This window comes from Giraffa tippelskirchi, chromosome 12 (genome assembly GCF_054371585.1).
Source record: "Giraffa tippelskirchi isolate mGirTip1 chromosome 12, T2T-mGirTip1v1.2.pri, whole genome shotgun sequence".
Lineage (NCBI taxonomy): Eukaryota > Metazoa > Chordata > Mammalia > Artiodactyla > Giraffidae > Giraffa > Giraffa tippelskirchi.
The window spans coordinates 44,036,433-44,060,252 of NC_137286.1; the positions used below are offsets into that span (position 1 = coordinate 44,036,433).

At 47.0% G+C, this 23,820-nt stretch overlaps 1 protein-coding gene across 3 annotated transcripts in view; it reads left to right on the forward strand.

Annotated features, from left to right (window-relative positions):
* AP3B2 (adaptor related protein complex 3 subunit beta 2) overlaps window positions 1–23,820 on the forward strand; it is a 67,634-nt gene that overhangs the window by 14,454 nt on the left and 29,360 nt on the right. Inside the window, exons 2-3 of one of the 3 annotated variants that reach the window (XM_081546843.1) lie at window positions 14,815–14,924; window positions 15,081–15,718. In XM_081546843.1, the coding sequence (XP_081402969.1) occupies window positions 15,606–15,718 (113 nt within the window). In that variant the 5' untranslated portion in view covers window positions 14,815–14,924; window positions 15,081–15,605. The remainder of the gene's footprint in view (window positions 1–14,814; window positions 14,925–15,080; window positions 15,719–23,820) is intronic. The other 2 variants (XM_081546844.1, XM_081546842.1) reach the window with 2 other exon arrangements.

Consider the following 23,820-nt stretch of genomic DNA (forward strand, 5'->3'; position numbering starts at 1 on the left):
GTATCATTCCTGCATCAACTTTCTATGTCCCAGAATTTTTTTTTCTTGATTTCTCACTGATGGTTCTTTTCCCATTCTTCTGTTTAGATCTTTATGTCTCTTTTTATTTCTTAGGTGTTATTTTAACAAGATCTTAAGAGGAGATGATAAATCAATGTTTTCAGTCTCCCAAATGTAACCAGACAATTCTATATCACTGCTTTATAATTCTTCCCATTAAAAACAACTAAAAGACCATCATGAATTAACTGGTTTATTCATGCAAGAAATACTAGGCATTCATTAAAAATGATGTGACTGCATTTTGGCATCATAACTAGGCAAGATGAGTATGGGAAAAAAGCAAGTTACAGAGCACTGAGTTATAGAAATGTAAATTAGATACGTACATGTGATAAGGGGAGAGGGGAGCCCAGTTATAACAACGGTTAAATCTGAGAGGTAATAGCCAAAGTTATTTGTTTTTTTAATTTCTTTAGACATCTCTGTATCTTCTGAACTTTTGAACAATTCAGTTCAGTTCAGTTGTTCAGTCGTGTCTGACTCTTTGCAACCCCATGGACTGCAGCATACCAGGCTTCCCTGTCCATCACCAACTCCCAGAGCTTGCTCAAACTCACGTCCATTGAGTCAGTGACGCCATCCAACCGTCTTATCCTCTGTCATCCGCTTCTCCTCCTGCCTTCAATCTTTCCCAGCATCAGGGTCTTTTCCAGTGAGTCAGTTCTTTGAATCAGGTGGCCAGAGTATTGGAGCTTCAGCTTCAGCATCAGTCCTTCCAATGAATATTCAGGACTGATTTCCTTTAGGATTGACTTGTTTGATCTCCTTGCAGTCCAAGGGACTTGCAAGAGTCTTCTCCAACACCACAGTTCAAAAGCATCAATTCTTCTGAGCTCAGCTTTCATATGGTCCAACTTCTACATCCTTACATGACTACTGGAAAAACCATAGCATGTTTTTAATAAGCAGAATATATATAAGTCTATTTTTGAAATAATGACTATCTGGGTACATACAGTTTTGTGTACATCTTGACTTAAGCTAGGTACCCATATTTAAATTATTTGTTCAGAAGAACACATTCCTTGAAGTTTTTAATCCATCTTTTCAAATTTCCTTTCCAGAGAGGATGCAAGTACATATTTGCAGCAGTATTTGACAGTGCTGCTTTCGCAGACCCATACTGGAGTCAAGGAATGATGGGTCCTTGGTACAAACTGATATTTGTACACTTTCTGGAGTTTTCCTTTGCTTTTAGCTCTTTTTATGTCAACATTTTTTTTTTTTTTTTGGTCTGTCTGATCTATTTTCTTTTTTAAAAATACTTTTATTTATTTATTTATTTTTGGCTGTGCTGAATCTTCATCGTGCCTGGGATTTTTCTCTAGTTGCCACAAGCAGGGACTACTCTTTAGTTGCAGTGTGCGGGGTTCCCATTGCCTTGGTTTCTCATGTTGCAGAGCATGGGTTCTAGGTGTGGGGGTTTCAGTAGCTGCAGCACATGGGCTTGATAGTTTCAGTTCCCGAGCTCTAGCCCAGGCTCAGTAGTTGTGCCGCACGGGCTTAGTTGCTCCACAGCATGTGGAATCTTCCCAGACCAGAGATCAAACCCGTGTCTCCTATATTGGCAGGTGAATTCTTTGCCACTGAGCCACCATGGAAGCCCTGGTCTACTTTCTTATGAGTAGTTATCAAAAGGGCCACTTTAATATTTGGAGCCCTTCTCTACTGAGTCCATAAAAATGTGACAACTAAAACAAATCCTGAACTCGGTTCATTAGATTTCAAAATGATTTCCCCCTGGTTGAGGCAGTATAGGGAAAGAACTAGGAATTCGGGACTTGAAGTCAGATTGCCTAAGCTCTAATTCTAGCTCTACAACAACTTAACCATCTGTTAAGGTGATCAATGAACTAAACTCATCCCCTCATTTGTGTAATAAGGAATGTGTGAAACTATCTGTAAAAGCATGTGACACAGTGCTGGTACATAACAAACTCTTGTTGTGTTGTTGTTTAGTTGCTAAGTTGTGTCTGACTCTTTGTGACTCCATGGACTGTAGCCCTCCAGGCTCATCTGTCCATGGGATTCTCCAGGCAAGAATACTGGAATGGGTTGCCGTTTCCTTCTCCAGGGGATCTTCTCAACCCAGAGATCGAACCTATGTCTCCTGCATTGGCAGGCAGATTCTTTACCACTGAACCACAAGGGAAGCTCTTAAGTTATGTTTATTATTGTTATCATTGTGACTGTTATAATGCTATGGCCTGAATTGTGTTCCCCTGCCAAATTTATATATGAAGCCATAACCCCCCAGTGTGATAGTATTTGGAGGTGGGACCACTGGGAAATAATAAAGTTTAGATGAGATCTTGAAAGTGGGGCTCTTGTGGTGGGATTAGTGCCCTCATAAGAAGAGAAACCAAAGAGTTCTCCCCCAACCCCTTTAGTGTTAGGAAATAGCAATGACAAGAAAACAGTCATCTAAAAGCCAGGACAAGAGCCCTCAGCAGGCCTCCACTGTGCTGATACCCTGATCTCAGACTTCTCGCCATAAGTATTCAAAGAAGAACTGTCAAGCTAGAATTCTTTACCAATTCTGTACCTTCTTTCAAAAACAAAAAGTGAAATAAAGACTTCTTTAGACTTATTAAAGCTAAAAGAATTCAGCAGCAGCAGACCCTCCCTGCAAGAAATATTAAAGGAAGCCATTCAGGCAGAGAGAAAACAGCACCAGATGGAAACCTAGATCTACACAAAGAAATGAAGCACCTCGGCAATGATAACTACATGGATGGGTATATGTTTTCTCAAGCAGAACAACCTGTTCTTAGGAAGAGCTAGTCTGTTTTTATGACACCACAGAGCTGAAACAGTTAAGATACTATATTTTTCCAACTTCTGCTTGGGATTAGACATGGATTGTTTCCTCCTGTAGTATAACTTCCTTGACTGAGAGAAAACATCTGGAAAGTCATCTCTGACTTTAGCCAACAGTTTGTTAGTGATTATCCATTCCTTCACTAACTTGGAGTGTACAAAGCAGTAGGAGGCAAATTGTTTTCTTAATTTGCCTTCAGTGTTTCACTTCGTTTGTTTCTATGGTTATGAAATGAACAAATTCTCTCTTCACTCTGAGATACAAAATTTAGAACACTAGTTCACCAAAAATTTTAAAAATAAAGGTGAACTTGTGATTTGTGAATTGTATAAGTATCAGGATTAAAAGCAAAATTTTCTGCTTAAACTACCACTTAGAAGCAAATAAATTGTATACGTGTACTATGAGCTCCTTTATTGATCCCACGATTATCTTTTTCGAGATTTTCATAGGGTTCTCCATTTCAGCCTCACATATAGCTTTACTGCTTACTTTCCAAACTTCAGTGTGATCATTTCTCATCTGTATGTGTCTTCATTGTATGTTTGAAACATTGAATGTTTCATTTAGGATTACGTACAGATAAAAACTCACTATCTTTTGAGGAGATCACATGACAATGATCCATGATAAAACAGTATTTTAGAGGAAAGATGGTTCTCTTTTGTTACAGCCTGTTTATTGGTTGGGCAACCAACCATTTAGCATTCCACTGGAGGCAGGAACCAGCCGTGGGGCGGGGAGAGTGACATAATCCAGAGCAAGGGATAGACAGGTGCTCTGTGCTTTTCCTAGGCTGTGGGAAGGGTCAGTTGGTGAAACACCACCGTCTTATCTGGATGCTATGAGAGAAGCCCCACCTGGCCACTGGGGAAGTTAGGAATGATTATGAAAGACAAGAACAACATTGGTGGTGATCTTCCTGATTTGAAGATCTCTAAATGTATTCTCACAGGATGACCTTGAATAAAGATGAGAGAACGAGCTTTACGTGTACTAAAACAGAAGTGAAACCTCATAAAGATGGATGTTCTGTTCTCTCAGTAGCCTATCAGCCAAGCAAACCAGTTCCTCTTTTACTCATGGGGTGAACTGTCAGAACATTGGAGGTCTGGTCTTGATTGTGCCTTTTGAACCTTGAAAAAGACCCCTTAAAATCATTCCCTCTAAAATGCTTACCTTTCCTTGCATTGAGAGCATCGAATACATTAATGGTACAGCATTTTGAAAGAGTATAAAGTGAACATGAGTAAAGAACTAGGGTGGAAGAAACCTTAACTCTCAACTTGTTTCTTTTGGGAAGGGCGATTTAATTAGGACAACCCAGTTAAGAGGATTCTCATGTATCTTTACCTCAACCTGTCTTTTATGTCCCCATCTTTTTATTCTGCCTGCCACCGCCTCAGTTCACAGTCATCTCTTAATTATTCTTGTGTTCTCACCCAGCCACCCCAAAAACCTACTTATCCATTATCCTTCAACCTGGCCACTAGTTATTCTCTAAAACTTATCTCCACTCAGATCCTCTCCACAGTATTTAAGGTCTCTTGCAATGTACTTTTCAGAGTTGTTTTAAGTGTTAACTTTGTAATGTCTGACACGTAGAATTCAGTATATCTGGTGTAGTGAAATAAAAACAACAACAGTAGCTGTAGGCTAAAAATTAATTTAAATTCATTTCCTAGACTGAGGACCATCAGTTTCAGTATCTAAAAGAGAATACCTGCAGAAAAATCATTCTTACAAATCCAGAGAAATCACGCTCTTGAAGGCAGCCTAGTGGATGGGGCAGAAGTCAAGACACATGTTTGTTTCCCTCCCCCTTCTCTATGAAGTGCTGATACAGTCCCAGACTGTAACCTCCAAGAGAGGTGGGACCACATGTTTTATTTGTTTTGCCTTCTAGTTTTTCTTCTCCTACGGTATTAGGGGGTTCCCTGATGTTTCAGCAGATAAAGAATCCCCTTGCAATGCATGAGACATGGGTAGCATCCCTGGGTCAGGAGGATCCCCTGGAGGAGGTCATGGCAACCCACTCTAGTATTCTTGCCTGGAGAATCCCATGGACAGAGTAGCCTGGCAGGCTGTGGTCCATGGGGTTGCAGAAGAGTCAGACATGACTGAGTATGCACACACACTGTACTAGTGAAGGAAAACCAGACCATGTCACCTCAAAATATGCCACTTTGGTATATTGATGATGTTGAATTAAAGGCAAGAGGAAATAGCAAGTATAAGAAGGACACTCTGACCCTCCTCTTCTTTCTGAAAGCTGGAGCTAAAATTGCCACATGAAAAGTTCTTTCCCTGTACCAGGAGGAAGGAAAACATTCTCACCACCAAAGGTGGGGAATCTGGGGTGGAAAAATCTATACAGGCAAACTTTGTTAAACCAACCCTTATCTTCCTAGTTACTTCTTGAATAGGAAGAATTCACTTTTTCCCCTGTATGAGTCTCCTTTACTCTCACGCTAGTACCACATTCACAAAACTTCTGACACCAGATTGTGTGGAGTTTTGCCCGCACCAAGCAATTGTGTGAAACTAGCTGTATGTCCTACCATTTGACTCAATTCTGACACTGTCTAAGTGGAGACAGCATCAGATCCCACAGGTTAACAGCTCAGCCCCACAAGACTGCCCCCCATGTCAGCTGTCAATCTCAAGTACTAGGTCCCCAGGTTTCCTACAATTTCTGTCTGACTTGGCTATAAATTGGAGCTTCCCATGTCCTCCCCTGACTCCACCTTGGATTCAATTAATTTTTATAACGGTTCATAAAACAGAAACCTTAACTAAGTAGAGTTGGGAGACCAGAAGGGGGAGCTCTCATGTCCTGTAAAGGTTGTTGTTCAGTTGCTAAGTTGTATCTGACTCTTTGCGACCCCATGGACTGCAGCACACCCGACTGGTCCTGTAATGGTATCTAAGCCTAATAGAAAGACAGCAGGCTCTTCTTTCCTGGAAAGCACTCAGCCAATGAAAAACCCTGGACTCGGCTTGCTCTAGCCCTCTGAACTTCCTTTTCTTCCCAATAAAAGCATTCTCCTTCCCTTGCCTGTTGGGGACATGCATGTGGCTCTACCAGGGTTGCAGACCTTGGATTGCAGTTCTCTGCTGATCCCAAATAAACCCATCTTTGCCTGAGAAATACCTGGAAGTCTATTTGTTTCAAGTCATCACGATGTATCAGTTTGTAAGGAAAGAATATGATGAAGGATACAGGTGAACATCCAGATGAAAGAGATGCAGGGCAAGGTATATGGGAAAGGGCTGGGAGCTTCCATGTCCTCTCTGGGCACCACTCTCTCAATACCTCCATGTATTCACCAACCTATAAGCTCTGTGAACGCAATACTTTTGGAGATTTTAGGGAGGCTGCATCATGGCTCAGTAGGTATGATGTATCATTACGTCCATTTCTAGTCCCCCTCCCCTCCCTGAAGAATAGGAGGTGAGGCTGAAAATTTCAAGCTTCCCCTTTAGGGCCCTCCCCCATCTATCCAGCATGGGATGGCTAAACCTCATGCAAAAAGCCACAGAACTTCTTAGCTCAAGACATCAGTGGATAAATTTCAGAATGGAGCAGCTGGAAATTGAGGGGGGAGTATCCCAGAAAGAAGGTATCTACAGAGAGGGGAATCCCCTAAATCTGCATATAAAGTCCCTACAAATCCTTGGATATCTCTTTACTGCAAGCCACTGGTTGAGACTCCAAGGATTCCAGTGGAAAGCAACAGCTGAAGGAGAGATATTTCAGCTGCTGTCAACTGCAAGGGAGATGGAATTTGTAGTTTGATTTCAACAAACTTAAAGGGGCTTGGTGAATCCCTTTGAACCGCCCACTGAAATCTCATAGGAGCTATTCCTTACTAGACTATGGGCTAGGACTAAGGAATATACCCTAATAAAAATGGTGAAACTTAGACTCACCATAATAGAGAGTTGAACCAGAACTCCACAAGCTTGAAATCAAGTCCTAGCTATTAATTTGACAGCTTGCTAATATAAAAATCAATATTCTTCAGGGGAAGATAAAATAATACAGAATCTGTACAATGTATCATCTCCAGTGTCCATTATACACATCTTTAAAATCCTAGACGTGCAAAAAAAAAAATGTATCTCAACATCATTAGAAAACTAGACAATGACAGTGTATACCCACACCACCCAAATGTGGGGGGCAGAAAAACCTTTAAGCGTTTATTTTAAATATCTACAAAAAACTTTAAGCAAAAGACAATAAAAATGAATAGATATATAGAGAATCTTAGAGAAAGGAAAATTATATTTAAAATAAAATAAAATTCTAAAACTGAAAATAAGAAAACAGTTAAATGAGTGAGTTTATTAATAGCAAGTCAAGGTTGTCAGAAGAAAGAGTCAGTGAAATTAAAGAAATACCAAGAGACATCTCAGTCAAAAGATTGAGAATAAAGATTGAAAAAAAATGACATATCAAACAGATTAAGGTGGTGATATTAATTGGAGTTAAAAATGAGAGGAGAGGGAAAACAAGGCAGAAAAATGTCAAGAAATAATGGCAAAAAATCCCTGAATTTGGTAAAGACAAAAATGTGTGTATTCAAAAATCTCAAGGCACCACAATGAGTTATATATAAAGACAACTGTTCCTAGGTACAGTCGCAGTCACGCTCCTGAAAACGAATATGAAATCTGAATAGCAAAGATAAACAGTACATGTCATGCTGGAGTTATCTTTAGTAACTTAATAATAGTTGTCTTTGACTTCTCACCAGAAACTATCAAGGTCAGATGACAGTGGGGGCAAATCTTCAAACTGCTGAAAGCAAAGATTAATACAGAATTCTACATCCAATAGTATGAATGAAGATGAAATACAGTTACACTCAGATAAAAGAATTCATCTAAGAGAATTCATCACCAGCAGATGTGTACCACAAGAAATGCTGAAGGAAATTCTTCAGGCTAAAGGGAAATGATATCAGGGAAAATCTTAGACTTTCAAGAATGAATGAAGAGGATCAGAAATGGTAAATATCTGGGTAAATATGAAAGACTTTTCTTCCTGCTTCCTTTAAAATACAGGACAGTTTAAAGCAAAAGTTATGACATTATCTTGTGGAGTTTATGTGTGTAGATATGATGCATATAACAAATAGAGGTTTGTAGTAAATGGACCTGTTTGGTTACAAGGCTTCTACATTTAATGTAAAGTCATACAATATCATCACTAAGTAGACTGAAAATTTAAATAGTTACACTGTAATACTGGAGAAACTACTAAAATATTAATATATACAGAGAGGTACAGCTGTCAATACATAAAATGAAATTCTTAAAAAAAACAAAAGTTGAATATGCCCAAAGAAGTCAGGAAAGGGAGAAGAAAGGAACAAATATCAGAAGGGAAAAAAACAAATACTATATCAAAATCCAACCATGTCAATTATTACATTAAATATCTATGGAACGAATGGTTCGATTTTAAAGGCAGAGATTGCCAAAATGAATAAAAAAGCAAGACTTAATTATGTTCTGTCTAGGAGAGACGCACTCTAAAAAAAGATACAGATAGATCAAAAGTGAATAATAAAAGATACAACTACAAATTGTGAGCATAATATCAGAGAAAGTGAAAGTCACTCAGTCATGTCTGACTCTTTGCTGTATAGTCCATGGTATTCTCCAGGCCAGAATACTGGAGTGGTAGCCTTTCCCTTCTCCAAGGGATCTTCCCAACCCAAGGATCGAACCTGGATCGAACCCAGGTCTCCTGCATTGCAGGCAGATTCTTTACCAGCTGAGCCACCAGGGAAGCCTGAGAATACTGGAGTGGGTAGCCTTTCCCTTCTCCAGCGGATCTTCCTGACCCAGGAATCGAACCGGGGTCTCCTGCATTGCAAGTGGATTCTTTACCAACTGAGCTTCTAGGGAAACCCCATCAGATAAAATAGACCTCAAAGCAAAATTTATTAGCAGAGAAAGGAGCGACATGCATAACTGATCGTGTGTATTAGTCCTTCAGTCGTATCGGACTCTTTGCGACCCCATAGACTGTAGCCTGCCAGGCTCCTCCGTCCATGGGATTCTCCAGGTAAGAATACTGGAATGGGTTGCCATTTCCTCCTTCAGGGGATCTTCCTGACTCAGGGATCAAACCTGGGTCTCCCACATTGCAGGCAGACTCTTTACAGTTTGAGCCACAAGAGAAGCCCATGAATAACCATGAAGGGTCAATTCATCAGAAAGACATAACAATAATCAAATATCTAATAATAGAATTTTAACATCCACTAGGCAAAATTTGACAGAATTGAAGGGAGAAATGGACAGTCTCACAATCATGGTTGAAAGGTTTATTATCCCTCTATTAATTAATTGAAAATCTACACAAGAAGTCAGTAAAGACACAGACTATCTGAGCAACATTGTCAATCACCTTGACCTAACTAATATTTACAGAATACTATACCCTAAATATACAATGAACATTTTCAAGTGCACGTAGTATATTCACCAATGTAGAACATATGTTAGTCAATAAAACCAAGTATCAACAAATTAAAAGGAACTGAAATCTGTATGGAGTTCTCGGGGCATTTGGGTACCCTGGAGGCCAGTAAGGGAAGAAGGGTAGGTCCAGAGAGCAGGTACAAATGGCGGTGCCAGCAGAAGCGGGTGCGGGGTGGGGGCTGAACACCAGGAGGAAGGGAGAGAGGTGGATGAGGGCACCAGTTACCCACTCCAGGCTCCAGCCTTTCAGTTTCTGGCTGCTGCCTGTTCCCAGAGCTGCCAGGAGTGGGGAGGGCTGCCATCAGATTGGCGCAGATGGTGATGCTGAGAATGGGGCCCCAGGGCTTCCTGCTTGGCTCCTTCATCTGTCTCAGGGGCGGACAGCTAGCTTTCCCTGCTCTGGCCACAGAAGGAGAGCACCTAGCAAGGAACAGAGGTGACTGCTGCAAGGTGAGCTGCTCGAGCTGGGGACTAGGATTCAGGTGGGATCACTGGGGCAAGAGGGAGGGGATGACCAAAGGCTTTTAAGGGAAGGAAGGGGCAGCCCCGGGGTGTTCTGGGGGCTTAAAGGAAGGGCCTGCTTTGCCCCAGTGGGGAGCCTCTGGCTGGAGATGACTGGCTGAGAGCAGTGACCCCAGAACCTTGCTTCCCACAGAGGGACCTTTGTCCAGGGCTAGACCAATGGGGGACAGGAGAGGCTAGAAATTCAGGCCAGACCACAGCTACACCACCAAGGGCTACCACAAGCCCTGTGCCCAGTGGTAGTACCCCACTGAGTTGAGGTCCTTCAGGGATCTCTGGGGGAAGGGCAGGGCCCAGGGCCCCAAGGAGACTACCTGTCACCCACACGCCCAGTTGCAGGGCCACTCTCGCAACTGGTCCTCTGAAATTCTCCATCAGGGTGAAGGGAGAAAGAGCCCAGGTCCCCAGCGAGAAGCCCCAGTGTGGTGGGCAGCATTGCCAGGCCAGGTGCCCAGAGAGCAGGACAGTCTGTCCCCTGGGCTCTTGCTCTTTACTCCTTTTCTAACAAAGAAAATGGCAGCTTGGCTCAATGAAAGCCGAGGGGGAGGTCAGGAAGAACACAGAGGGTCAGTAATTCCTGGTGGTGGGGTCTGGGGAAGGGGGTGCTTGTGTGCCAGCAGTGTGAGAGAGGCAGCCCTGTACAGTGGTCAAGGTCTTGGGCAATGGAACCAGACCCACCTGGGCTTGAATCCTCATTCCTCCACTTACTAGTTTGAAACCTTGGCAACCTCTCCAAGCCCGTTTCTCTTTCTGTTAAATTAGATAACAGTATCCGTTTCATGACATTACTGTTAGGGCTAAATGGCATTTTAGCACAGAAACTTTATCACAAAGTTTCTGGCAATAAACATTATCATTACGGATGAAGCCCCATGTGTGGACCTAGATCCCCTACCTGAAGGGGCAGCTCCTCATCTGGACCCTGACTCAAGTCCAGGGGCCCAGCTGGTGGTGGCCAAAGCACCTCATCACCCAGGTCACCACTGGGGAACTTTTCAGAGGAGGAATCAGGGGTAGGGCCCTGCTCTCCAGAGCCTTTCCAACTGGGCGACTTCCTGAGCACTCTGGGGCAGGGGTCACAGGGAGGCAGCCCGACTCTGAGGGCCCATTGTTTTTCTCTGCTGAGCTGAGAAAGACGCTTTCTCCCCACCCCTCCTCCCTTGATGCCCAACTCTGCATGCTCAGACGAAGACTGAAGATAAACAAACCCTGCCCGTCTCGCCTTGTCTTGCTCACAAAGAGCTCTCAGTGCCTCACAATGGTCCTGTGATGCCCAGTCTTCCAGGCTTATTATCCGCAGTTCACAGATGAGGAAGTTGAGGCCCAGAGGGAGGAAGTTGAGACCCAGAGGGAGGAAGTGGCTTGTTTGATGTCCTATACAGAGAAGTGGCACTGCCCAGACTCAGTCTCCCAGTCCTGTATCCAGTACTGCAACAGACTCACAGGCACAGCAAATGCACAGCCATGCATCGACACACAGACAGGCCCTCGTGCAAAGGGCGCAACCTGAGTGGGGAGAGCTGTGAGGGGTGGTGGTTTGGACCCTCATTCCTCAGGAGCCGGGGGGTGACAGCTGTTTTTTGTTTTTTTCCCCCCCTCCCTAGATGAGCTTCACATCCCAGGTGACTGGAGCAGAAGTCCTCAGCTTGTCTGTCTTACCTTTTCTCCAGGTCAGATTCCTGCTGCCCTAGCAGGGGCCAGGACAGTCCACTCTCACCCACAGCTATGATCTCTGCTTGGCCTGATGGGTATGGGGAGAGTGGGAAGCAAGAGAGGCTGCTGGTGGGTTGCAGGAGAATGTGACCAAAGAGCTGTTCACATGACTGGGTCCTCCCTATGGTCTCCTGAGGTCAAGAGAGATGGGAGAGAGGAGCCCAAGGTCACCAGTCATCCCAAGTTTTCCTGGGTTCTTGGGATGCTGGGTTTTCGATTTTAGAACCTGGAAAGTCCCACACAAACTGCGATGGGTTGGTCCCCTTAGTCTTTCACAGCTCCCAGCTCGGGAAAATGAGATTTGCTCTGTAATACATAGAGGAGACAGAGACTATGGAGTGGGGCCAGGGGCAAAGGGGAAGCTCAGGGATGGGAGAGGCCGGCCCTACTTTCACCTCCTTTTCCAGGCTCTCTCTGAGACAAAAGCCCAGGCTCAATGCAGCAGGCTATCCTCCCAAGTCCCCAAAGCCCTTTGTTCCCAGTAAAGATAGGAGAAACCTGCGCTAAATGTACTGCTCCCTTCCATATAGAGAAAAAGAAGGTACCAGGTGACTGATGTTTTAGGTCAAAGGGCACAAGAAGCAGACCTACATTAAGCTGTGTGCACTCCAGCAATATATAACGTGTGAACCTGTTTTTTTTTTTAATTGGAATATAATTGCTTTACAATGTTGTGTCTCTGCTGTACAATGAAGTGAATCAGCTATAAATATACATATATCCCCTCCCTCTTGAGCTTCACTGCCCCCTCCCCCCTCCCCACCCCACCCTTCTAAGTCATCACAGAGCACTGAGCTGATCTTCCTGTGTTTTATAGCAGGTTCCCACTAGCTTTCTGTTTTACACGTGGTAGTATAGCTAGGACATGGAAACCACCTAAATGTCCAACAGATGAATGTGAACTTGTGTTTTGTCTTTTTTTTTTTTAAATCCTGAAAATGCAGATACTGTGCCCATCTTGTGGGACTGTATTAAGCATCAAATGAGCAGCTGCTTAGTAGATGTTGATGGCTGAGGCTGTTGGCGGGGTCTTTCTCTCCCAGACTTGGGAGGAGATGCCTGTCTTGGGTCCAGATCTCACCCGGGTTTCTGTTTGTGTTTCTTTAGGACTTCAGCTCATCTCAGGTAGGCATGCTCCCTATGTTGCCTCTAGGGAGTGCAAATATAGGAGATGAGTGGGAAAGGGGATCCTGTTGACGGGGTGGGAGTTGGTGGGGGGAATGGCAAGGCTGGAATTTGAGATGAGATGAAAACAGTTTAGGAGGTCTCAATGGCTGAAAATTGAAGGATGGCTCAGGGCAGAACTTACCCACGATGCCCAGGCCTCTGAAATTCCTCAGCACAGGGAGGCAGGTGTGGGGTAGGGAAGACATTCACCCGGGGCTTAGCCCCAAGCCAGGTCTCCCTGAGCCCTGGGTGGCCCATCTGACACAATGAACAATAGAAGGAACCGACTTCTCTTTCATCCTGGCCTACAGTCGCCCTATGGTCTGGTCCATTTTTCCTCCCAGGCCGTGACAGGGGCAGTCAGTACAATTAGGTTTTTCTTCTCTGAGGCTTTCCTGGGTCAGCACTTCGAGGCTGTGGAGTTGGAGGGCAGTGAACCTGAGCCAGGAGACCTCTTCCTATTCAGGCTGATGTCCCCCACTGGACGCTGGTGTGGGGCCCACGTTGGTGTGTACTGTGGCCACGGAGAGATCATCCACTTTGAGGGTGAGAGGACAGGCCCTGGGCTTGGAACAGAGATGCCCATCAAGCCCACTCCACTAGTGGGTGGGCCTCATAGGGACGAAGACTGCCACCCCCCAGCTCATGGCGCAGGTCTCTGAAGGAAGTCGCCTGGGCACCCAGGGCATGGAGCTCAGGGCCGCGGGATCCTGGGAGATGGGGGTGTGGGCGGGAGCTTGAGGCCGGAGTCACAGGACCGAACCCAGCTCTGATCGCACTTGACCCGTGATCCTTGCAGGCAAGAACCCTCGTGGCCACGGGGGCTGCACCTGTTTCTCGGCTCCTGCGAAGGCGTTGTATCCAAACAAGGGCAGTGCCCGATGCTGCGCTCCCGCTTGCTTTGGCGGGTGCTGCGTAGGCGCGGTGGCATTGACCGCGTAGCGCTGGAGCGCAGAGTACGCGAAGCCATGGACGCTGACCTGCCTCCCTATCACCCCACGCGCAGCAACTGCGTGCACTTTGCTCTGCAACTGCTGAGTCCAGGGCCCAACCTGGACCCCGAACAAGTTGTCCGGAGTCCGATAACTTCGGTGAGCAAGGCCCAGCTGGTACCCGCATAGGACCCCACGTCGCCTCTAGAGCTGGTTAACAACTGTAGCTAAGCTATGAGCTTCTGGACAGTTTAGGCCCTCTCTCCCCACCCAGGCCACATTACTCAAATTGGAGGTCCACTTTACTCTGGCGTAACCAAAGCCCCCACAAGCAAACTAGGCCTGCCAACTCATCAAGGTTCTACTCTTGAAGAAAACTCAAGAAACTCTTTTGGGCCCAGAAAGATCCCATCTCACAGATACCAGGCACATCTGTTTACTTCAGCCTCCTTCAGCCAGGCGCTGCAGTGGTCCTGGTCAACCCCCATTCCCATTCTCCAATGGAACCTACCTAAGCAGCTAAGCCCTACCTTTCCCGCCCACCATTTCCACTGAGACCCTCCAATTCTGGTTCTGGAGACACCGGTATCCTATAGATCAAGACTCAGTCCTATGGCCCCTTCCACATTCCGAATCCAGTCCTCACCTCCTGAAAAGTGAAAGTGTTAATTTCTCAGTTCTGCAGGACTCTTTGTGACCCCAAGGACTGTAGCCCACCAGGCTCCTCTGTCCATGGGAGTCTCCAGGCAAGAATACTGGAGTGGGTTGCCATTCCCTTCTCCAGGGGATCTTCCTGACCCAAGGATCGAAGCCAGGTCTCCGCACTGCAGGCAGATTCTTTACCGTCTGAGCCACCAGGGAAGCCCAGGCAAAAGACCAACCCCCCACCCTCACCCCACCCACTCAACCTGATGCCCTAACTCAACTGGAACCCACACTCTTCCCCCAGCCCAATCACTACTTTCTAGATCCAGACTGCCTTCCCTGGGGGTACCTTGGACCTTGAGGGAGGAGCTGGAGGCCTCAGAGGATCCAAAAGTCCTGGCAGTCACATCATACCCTAACCCAAACTCCTCTCTTCCCCTTCTTTCCTAGGTTTCCGTGGATGTGGACTTGACCGTGGACTAGCTGTGACCTCAGGCACTCCTGGTGGGCAAGGGGCTTCAGAAATGATCATTAAACTATTTTCCGAAGCCAAATTCGAGGTTCACTATTCCCTCTATTCAGTCCCCATCTCTCTACATCTGCATCCTCGGCGCTCTTAGACGAACCTTCCTTAAATTCCATCATCTCTAGGAAGCTGTCGTGCACAGCTTTCTTTTACCCGCCCCTCTCCCAAGACCCAGCCTTTCTTTCCACAGCGTGGGTGAGAATCCGCGTAGTATCTGGGATGAGTGAACCTCCTAGAGACCGTCCCACCGAGACCGGGTGGTCAGGGGTGAGTAATGGCGTTCTGCATCTCCACACGGCTGTCCCAACATCAGTCCAGCAACTCCACCCCATCCCCGCACCCCACCTCCCCACCCCCAGACCTGGAGGTGCATGATCACTTTCAAGGGCTGGAACCGTCCGTACTAGGGGGTGGAGGGATTTCCGAGGCATTGGGGCGGGGCCAGGTTTTGCTGCACCGCCCCTCCTGCTCCCTCCGCGGACACGCCCTCCGCTCCGCGGGAGCCGGTGCCTTTAAGAACTACAACGCGCTCTGCCCTGATTGATAAATCCGCGTGCTGCTGCCTCCGCCGCCGCCGATTGCGGCCTCTGCGGAGCCCGGACCGACCGACTGCGGAGCCGACCTCGCCTGCCCGGCCTGCGGGCTCTTCCTCGGTCCCTGCCGCATCCCGGCGGCGCCGCGTTCTCCCCAGCCAAGCCCTCTGCCCTGACGCCCTATGTCGGCCGCCCCGGCCTACAACGAAGACAAAGGCGGCTCTGCCGGCCCCGGAGAGCCCGAGTATGGCCACGACCCGGCGAGCGGCGGCATTTTCTCCTCCGACTACAAGCGGTGAGGAAGCCGGGCGAGAGGGAGGCTGGGCCCGGCCCGGCCCGGGAACACGCGCTGCGGTACCATGGACAGCGCCCAGGCCCGTCCGCGGCGGCCCCGGTGGCCAGGACTGGAATCCTGCACGGCCCCCTCCCGCCGTGGACACATACCCTCGCGACCCCTATCCCCCCTTCGCCCCCCGCCCCGCGAGGGACCGGCCTGGGACCTGTGAGGGTGGGGGCGGAGGCTGGTGGGGGATGGGCCGGCCAGCTTTGTTTCTGAAAGACCAATCCTCCCGCCCCAGGTGTTTCTCCTGTTAGTGGGCTTGGATTTCAGGGTCTCTACCATTTTTCGCTTGTGGCGAATTGACTCCAAAAGAACGCGGGGGAGGGGTCAGATCTGCGAGCTTGAGCCTGGAGGCCTGTCCAGGAAGGCCCGTCCTGGAACACGGAGACTCAGAACCTCCCAGGCCTGGCCGCTCCTACAAATCCATTTCCCCTCATTCTGGTCCCCCTGTCCTCATCCCCATCTCGCGTCTGGAGCTCCCACTCCTGCTCCCCACGTTGATTCAACCCTACCTTAACTTCCTACCCTTCCCTTCCATCTTTGGCTCATTCCATCGTTCATTTGTTTATTCGTAAATTCTGAAACAAGCATTATTAAGGGCCTGCTGTGTCGAGCCTCGTTCTAGTCAGTGTGGATGCCGCCGTGAACATGAGCCAGTCTCATCCTCAAGCCCCTCTAGAGGGGAGCACAGGGAAGAGGCTATGAGTGACAGTGCAGTGTGCTGGGGCTCTCAGAGGGGTGAGAGGAGCTGGCCCCTGGGCCTGGAGAGAAGGGGGTGGAGGAGAGCCACGGATGTTTCAGGCAGAACAAAGAGCTTTAGGCAAGGTGTGGAGGTGAAGGAGAGCCACATCACAGGTTTTGTAGGTGCTAATACGGTGTGGCCAGAATTTCTGTCCAAGCCACTGGAATGGCCAAAACTGAAGGTAGAGAGATGCCAAGGTGGAGGGAGGGGGGTGCAGGGCCACTGAAGGTTTCTAAGCAGGCAATAGCAGATTTGCATTTTAGAAGGGTCCCAGGCTCGATTGTGGAGAAGAGATCAGAGGTGTGCTGGATTCAGCAAAAGATAGGTGAAGGGGTGTTGAAGTTGGATGGGTGGGCATGATGGTGGCCTAGGCTATGGGTGATGCCCAGGACTTGGGGGGCCCTTGAGATGGTAGAAGCCACAGACTTGATGATTACCTGGGGGGAAAGTAATAGGAAGGGGCTGGGAGAAGATGAGGATAATCTCAGGTTACTAATTCTTGTATTAGATAGATGGTGGTGCCAGACAGGGTAATTGGAAATAAAGATATCACAAGCAAATTTGTGGAAAATAATGCTGAGCCTGGCTTTTGAGATGCTGAGATTGTAAACTCTGAGGTACAGTCTAGTAGGTAGCTGGATGTTAGGATTTGGATTCCAAGAGATCATTAGTATATATATATATACACACACACACATGTGCATGTCCATCCATCAAAGCCACAGAAGGAAGTGAAGATAGCCAGATAACCTAAGGAGAATTTATAAAATGAATTCAGACAAAGCACAGGTAAGAACCCTGAAGATATAGAATAAGAGTGACCAGAGAGCAGGGGGAAAGTGTTTCAAAATAACTGAGAACAAGTAAGCCAAAGGCCGGAGGAAAAATAAAATGTTGTTTCAAGAAGGAAGCCATCAGCAGTGTCAATGCCCTCTGAGGTCAATTCAAACAAGGAAAGAAATCGTGCCCACTGGTTTGACAAAGAGCAGGTCTACCACTTCCTGCTCCACTCCCCACCTCCAGCCCTGAGAGACTAGTTCTGGCAAAGTCAAAAGAGGAAGGGCTAGGTTCATTTTCTCCAGCATTCTTTGATGAACAATTTTAAACATACAGAAAAGTTGAGTGAATAATACAATGAATATACGTATACCCTCCACCTAGATTCAATTCAGTCGTTGTTGCCATTCTGTGGTATTTGCTTTATCTAACCATCTATCTATAAATATTTTTGGCTGATCCATTTAAGTTGTAGACATCATGGCCACTGAGCCCTAAATTCTAATCAGCATCTTAAGTCAGATTAAAAGTGAACAGGAGAGTGAAGAGGAGGTAAACGAATAAAACATGGTGAGTGGGAATTTCGCTTTCGAGAAGTATGACTGTAGGGACTTCCTGGGTGGTCCAGTGATTAAGAATCTGCCTTGTAATGCAGGGGATGCAGGTTCGATCCCTGGTCTGGGAACTAAGATTCCACTTACTGCAAGGTAACTAAGCCCATGAATCACAACTAGAGAGCCTGTGCACTGCAACTAAAATCAGCCAAATGAATGAACAGTTTTGTTTTTGTTTTTTTTTAAATAAAGGGGAAAGGGAAAGAGTTGCCAGAGGAGAACATCGGTTCAAGAATATCTGTTTATTTTTGTTGTTATTTTTGTTTGTCTATTATTAGTCTAGGAGAGCCCAGAGCAAGTTTAACTGCCTTTGGGAAGGAGCCAGTAGTGTGGGAGAGGCTGGAAGGAACTGAAGGAGGCATCGATCCCTGACTGATGGGAGGGGGTGCTTCCAGAGCTGGGTGGGAGAACTGGCCTGGCCTCAAGGAGGACCAGCTCTGCCCAGAGGGAAGAGGAGAGGAAAGAGGAGATGGAGATGTTTGGGAGCTGTGGGGATTTTGATCTAAAGCCTTCATTTTCTGTGAGAGGCAAATAGTGAAGCTGCAAGGGCAAGGATGGTGGGAATCTGAGGAGCATCCAAATACAGCAAATAAAACCAACCACTCCTGGCAGGGTAGGGGTCTTGGGGCCAAGGAGGCCAAGGATGTAAGTGAAGAGCAGTTGGAGGCATGCACCTGAGGGGCCTGAGCTAGGCATGGAGAAAGTAGAGATAAGAGAATGCCGATAGGAAGAAAAAAATCAAGGACCTGGCCGTGGAAAGACAGGTGAGGATCAAGACAGTGGGGGTCAGAGTGGGAAGGGGGTGAACACGATTGTTGAGGAGGAGGAGTTTTGAGGGGGCAGAGGTTCAGTTGTGGCATGAGTGGGAAGTGAGAGATGCCTCACCTGTGTCTGGATCCGGTCCCCTGCCTGCTGGTCCCATGCCTGCAGACTGGGGCTTGGCTCTGTCCCCAGTCCCTGCCCTCCTCCACCACGTGAGTCCTGTCTCTGAGCAGCAAAGAGGAAACTAGAGCCTCCCTCCCACCAGTGTCCAGTTTCTGAGTTTCGGGGTGGGCCCTCTGGTGACAGGAATAGGCATCCCCAGCTCCTCGGTCAGCTCAGTCTCATTTCGAAGCAGGATCTGGTGCCCTGATGCAGCGATTCCTGCAGCTCCCGGGGGCGGCAGTGAGGCCAGGGGGCAGAGAGGCTGATCAGGAGGCTGCCAGCCCTGTGCTGGCCCCCGAAGGTGGGCCCCCACCCTGGTACCAGGCCCTGCAGCCGGAGGAGCTTCGGTGGCTGCAAGCCCCAGAAGAAGACATGACCCCAGAAGAGTCCCTGGAAGGACCTTGCCCAGAGCCTGGCCAGGGCCAGAGCCAGAGACAGCCACTACGGTACAGAGGAGCACTCAGGCACCCTCCCCCAGACAGATAGGAAAGCCAGGGATGAGAAGCTGCCTCTTCCAGCAGGAACCATTTAAGTCCCAACTCTTTAGCAGGAGGACTGGACTGGCATTTAGTGTCCAGGAGGGAGGGGGCGTGGGGGATGTTATGGGGGACTGAGAGTTTAAGGGGGGAGATGAGCCTAACTCCTAACTCCCTGGTAGCTCTGAGGGGAGGAGGATAGTAAAATATTTGAGGATAGGGTAAAACATCTGACCTTTTCCTCCCCCCAGGTCCTGGCTAGGTGAGGGTTCCAGATGAGGTTTGGAGACAGGATAAGAACAGGATAAAGAGTTTGACCACCCTCTCCCATCTAGTGGGTTGGAACTTGGGCGGTGAGAGGAGGGAAGAAGGTGTATATCACATGAAGTGAGTATATCTGGCCTCAAATGCCAGGTTTTACCTTCCTCCCACCCCACCTGCTGGCTCCAGTCACCCACAGAGTCCCTCAGGTCAGGCCAGGGCTCAGGTCACAGTGAGAGCCTTGTAAAGGGATCTGACTCCAGGAGATGAATGTTTCATGGCCTTGGAGCGTTCTGTATATCTCTCCCTTCTTCCCCATCTTGGGAACATTGGCTGGTGGGAGCGAAAGTGAGGGACCCAGGGTGGTCAGACCTCAGGTGGGGGCTCCTATCTGCTAGTGGGCAGCTGACAGTCTTGCCTGTGCTATGTCATACAGTCCCTCTCTTCCCTTGATTCCCCTCTCCTAGGGTCCTGGACCCTCCCAGGAGCCTGGAAAGTGGGTACTAGGCTGGGCGGGCAGGATCAGTGTGGGTGCCCAGCACCACCCTGGGTGTGGGCACTTGACATGGGCTTGTGGCATCTGTAGGGGCGGTGAGGATGCCTGGGTGTGAGGAAACCTGCTGCAGAGAATTCCTGAAGTTAAAGGGCCCTGGAGTCAACTCCAACTGGTGCCTGTCTGACCCCTAAGGAGACCAGAGGATCTGTGAGGCTGGATATATTTGATCTTAGAAGCCTAAATTTATCATTAGGAATCACAAATAGGCGTCCACAGGCCATTTTGGCGAATGGGATTGGAGTGACGCAGTTTTGTGAAAAAGCTATATGTGTGTGTGATGTGGGTGGTGTGTGTGTGTCTGTGGAGGGTCATGTGTGGGTGTGCATGTCTAGATCAGAGTGTGGGGAGGTATAGAGGGCTTGTGGTGGGTGTGTGTCCGTGGGTGTCTGTAAGCGTTTGCAGGTGAGATGTGTGGGTCCACAGGTGTGTGGGTTTATGTGCTGAGTGTTTTTGTGGGAAGTATATGTGTGGTATATGTGTCTTTGTATGTTTCTGTGGGGATTATTGGTGTGTCTGCAGGGGTTTTGTTGAGTGTGTGTGTGGGTTTATGTAAGAACTGTATATATCTGAGGGATATAAGTGTGTCTTTGGGGATATGAGTATGTCTCTGGGGTGTAGGTGGGTCTGTGGGAACAGATGTGAGAGTATATCAGTGGTACCAGTGTTTGATGGGGTGTTGGGGTTATGTAGGGATCTGTGGGGGTGAGTTGACTGTGTGGAGGTATGTATGGAGGATCCTGGGAGTGTGTGATGTGCGTTTATGTATTGGGGAAGGTGGTGCCCAGCTCTGTCATTCTCCCCACACCCTCCGTGCTGCCCAGGCCCAGCTGAACGGTCTGTTCCTCTGTCTACAGCCATCTGTCCTGAGTTCAACATGCCTAGGACTTGCCCACCTGGTTTGTGTTTGGGAAAGGGACGAGGTGGTTGTCTTCGGACCCTCACTTGGCCATAGGCCGTAGAAAATGTCCTCTGGTTTGGGGGGACATCTTCCTGAATGGAAGATGTTCGTTCTTTTTTTTTTTTAATTGAAGTATAGTTGATTTACAATGTTGTGTTAGTTTCTGCTGTATAGCAAAATGATTTAGAGATACATACACACACAAACACACATACATATATTTTATTATATTTTTTTCATTTTCTTTTCCATTATGGTTGATTACAGGATATTGAATCTAGTTCCCTGTGTTATACAGTAGGACCTTGTTGTTTATCTGTTTATATATAGTAGTTTGTATCTGCTAATCCCAAACTCCTAATTTATCCTTCCTCTGCCCCCTTTTCCCATTGGTAACTGCAAATTTGTTTTCTATGTCTGTGAGTCTGTTTCTGTTTCATAGATGAGTTCATCTGTGTCATATTTTAAATTCCACATATAAATGATATCACATGGTATTTCTCTGACTTACTTTACTTAATATGATAACCTCTAGGTTCATCCATGTTACTGCAAATGGCACTTTCCTTCTTTTTTTTTATGGCTGAGTGGTATTCCTGAATGGAGGGGTCCTAGATCAATATGAGTGGGGCTGGACATCTTCTCCAACCCTCATCTGACAGCTAGCAAGTCTTCTGTGTTCTGGAGTCATTATCTTTCTACTTTGCTTCCCATCAAAAATGTCTTCACGAGAGACACTTTTATTTTTTTCTTTTTTAAAAATTAGTTTATCTATTTTTTAACAATATTGTATTTGTTTTGCCATACATTGACATGAATCCACCATGGGTGTACATATTTTCCCCTTCCAGAACACCCCTTCCACCTCCCTCCCCATCCCATCCCTCTGGGTCATCCTGGTGCAACAGCCCCGAGCACCCTGTATCATGCATCGAACCTGGACTGGTGATTTGTTTCACATATGATAATTTACATGCTTCAATGCCATTCTCCCATATGATCCCGCCCTCGCCCTCTCCCATAGAGTCCATAATACTGTTCTATTTATCTGTGTCTCTTTTGATGGAGAGACACTTTTAAAATCCTGGGAACATCAGTTTCTTAGCACTCCTCCTGTCTTTTCTGATTTTATCTGTTAGGCACTTGCACATTTCTGCAAAACGCAGCCCTGTGACTAGGTGTCTGTTACATCAGGTTCTTGCCTTCCTCTCAGCATTTATCACTTACTCATGTCTCAGCATCAGCACCAGTCACACTTGCCTCTTTATGACTGTTAGCATGCTCTTCCCTCTCCTAAAATGGCTATGTCTATTTTCTGATTTTCTATTGCTTCTAGGTGTTTAACTTCTATGACTAACTTTGCACACACTGCTTTTTTTTTTAAATAAATTTATTTATTTTAGTTGGGGTCTAATTACTTTACAATATTGTAGTAGTTTTTGCCATACATTGACATGAATCAGCCATGGGTTTACATGTGTTCCCCTTCCTGGACCTCCCTCCCACCTCCCTCCCCATCCCATCCCTCTGGGTCATCCCATTGCCCCAGCCCTGAGCATTTGTCTCATGCATCGAACCTGGAATGGTGTTCTGTTTCACATATGATAATATACATGTTTCAATGCTATTCTCCCAGAACGTCCCACCCTCACCTTCTCCCTCAGAGTCCATAAGACTGTTCTCTGCATCTGTGTCTCTTATTCACACACTGCTTTTTAATTCCTGCCGTTTGTAATACCTCTCCTGGCAGGGAGAGGTCATGCCTGGGTCAAAGCTGTGGGTTATCTGAGTATCATCTGGGAGATCAGAGAACGTATAGGTCTCCATTCACAGCTGCTCATCACATTTTGGAATTGCCTGGACAATATGAGAGTATCTGTGGTCCTGTAGCCCTGTTAGCTGTGTAGAAACACATGTTTCCATGAGGTGATTTCACGTTTCTCTGCTTACTTCTTTGACCACCAGCCGCTGGACCTCTGAGTATGGTTGGGCAGATTGTTCACTGCTCAAGGGCACATGGCTGCGGAATACCAGACCATGCTCCACTCACTGACTGGGGAGCAGCAGCTCAGGGCTGTGTCTACCTGGAGGCGCAAGGGGATGGCAGATGGGCAGCCCTGACAATGAATCCTGGATATAGACCCCAACAGACTGGTTCCAAATAGAAAAAGGAGTATGTCAAGGCTGTATATTGTCACCCTGCTTATTTAACTTACATGCAGAGTACATCATGAGAAACGCTGGGCTGGAAGAAACACAAGCTGGAATCAAGATTGCCGGGAGAAATATCAATAACCTCAGATATGCGGATGACACCACCCTTACGGCAGAAAGTGAAGAAGAACTAAAGTGCCTCTTGATGAAAGTAAAAGAGGAGAGTGAAAAAGTTGGCTTAAAGCTCAACGTTCAGAAAACTAAGATCATGGCATCTGGTCCCATCACTTCATGGGAAATAGATGGGGAAACAGTGGAAACAGTGTCAGACTTTATTTTTTTGGGCTCCAAAATCACTGCTGATGGTGATTGCAGCCATGAAATTAAAAGACGCTTACTCCTTGGAAGGAAGGTTATGGCCAACCTAGATAGCATATTTAAAAGCAGAGACATTACTTTGCCAACAAAAGTCCGTCTAGTCAAGGCTATGGTTTTTCCAGTGGTCATGTATGGATGTGCGAGTTGGACGTGAAGAAAGCTGAGCGCCGCAAAATTGATGCTTTTGAACTGTGGTATTGGAGAAGGCTCTTGAGAGTCCCTTGGACTGCAAGGAGATCCAATCAATCCATCCTAAAAGAGATCAATCCTGGGTGTT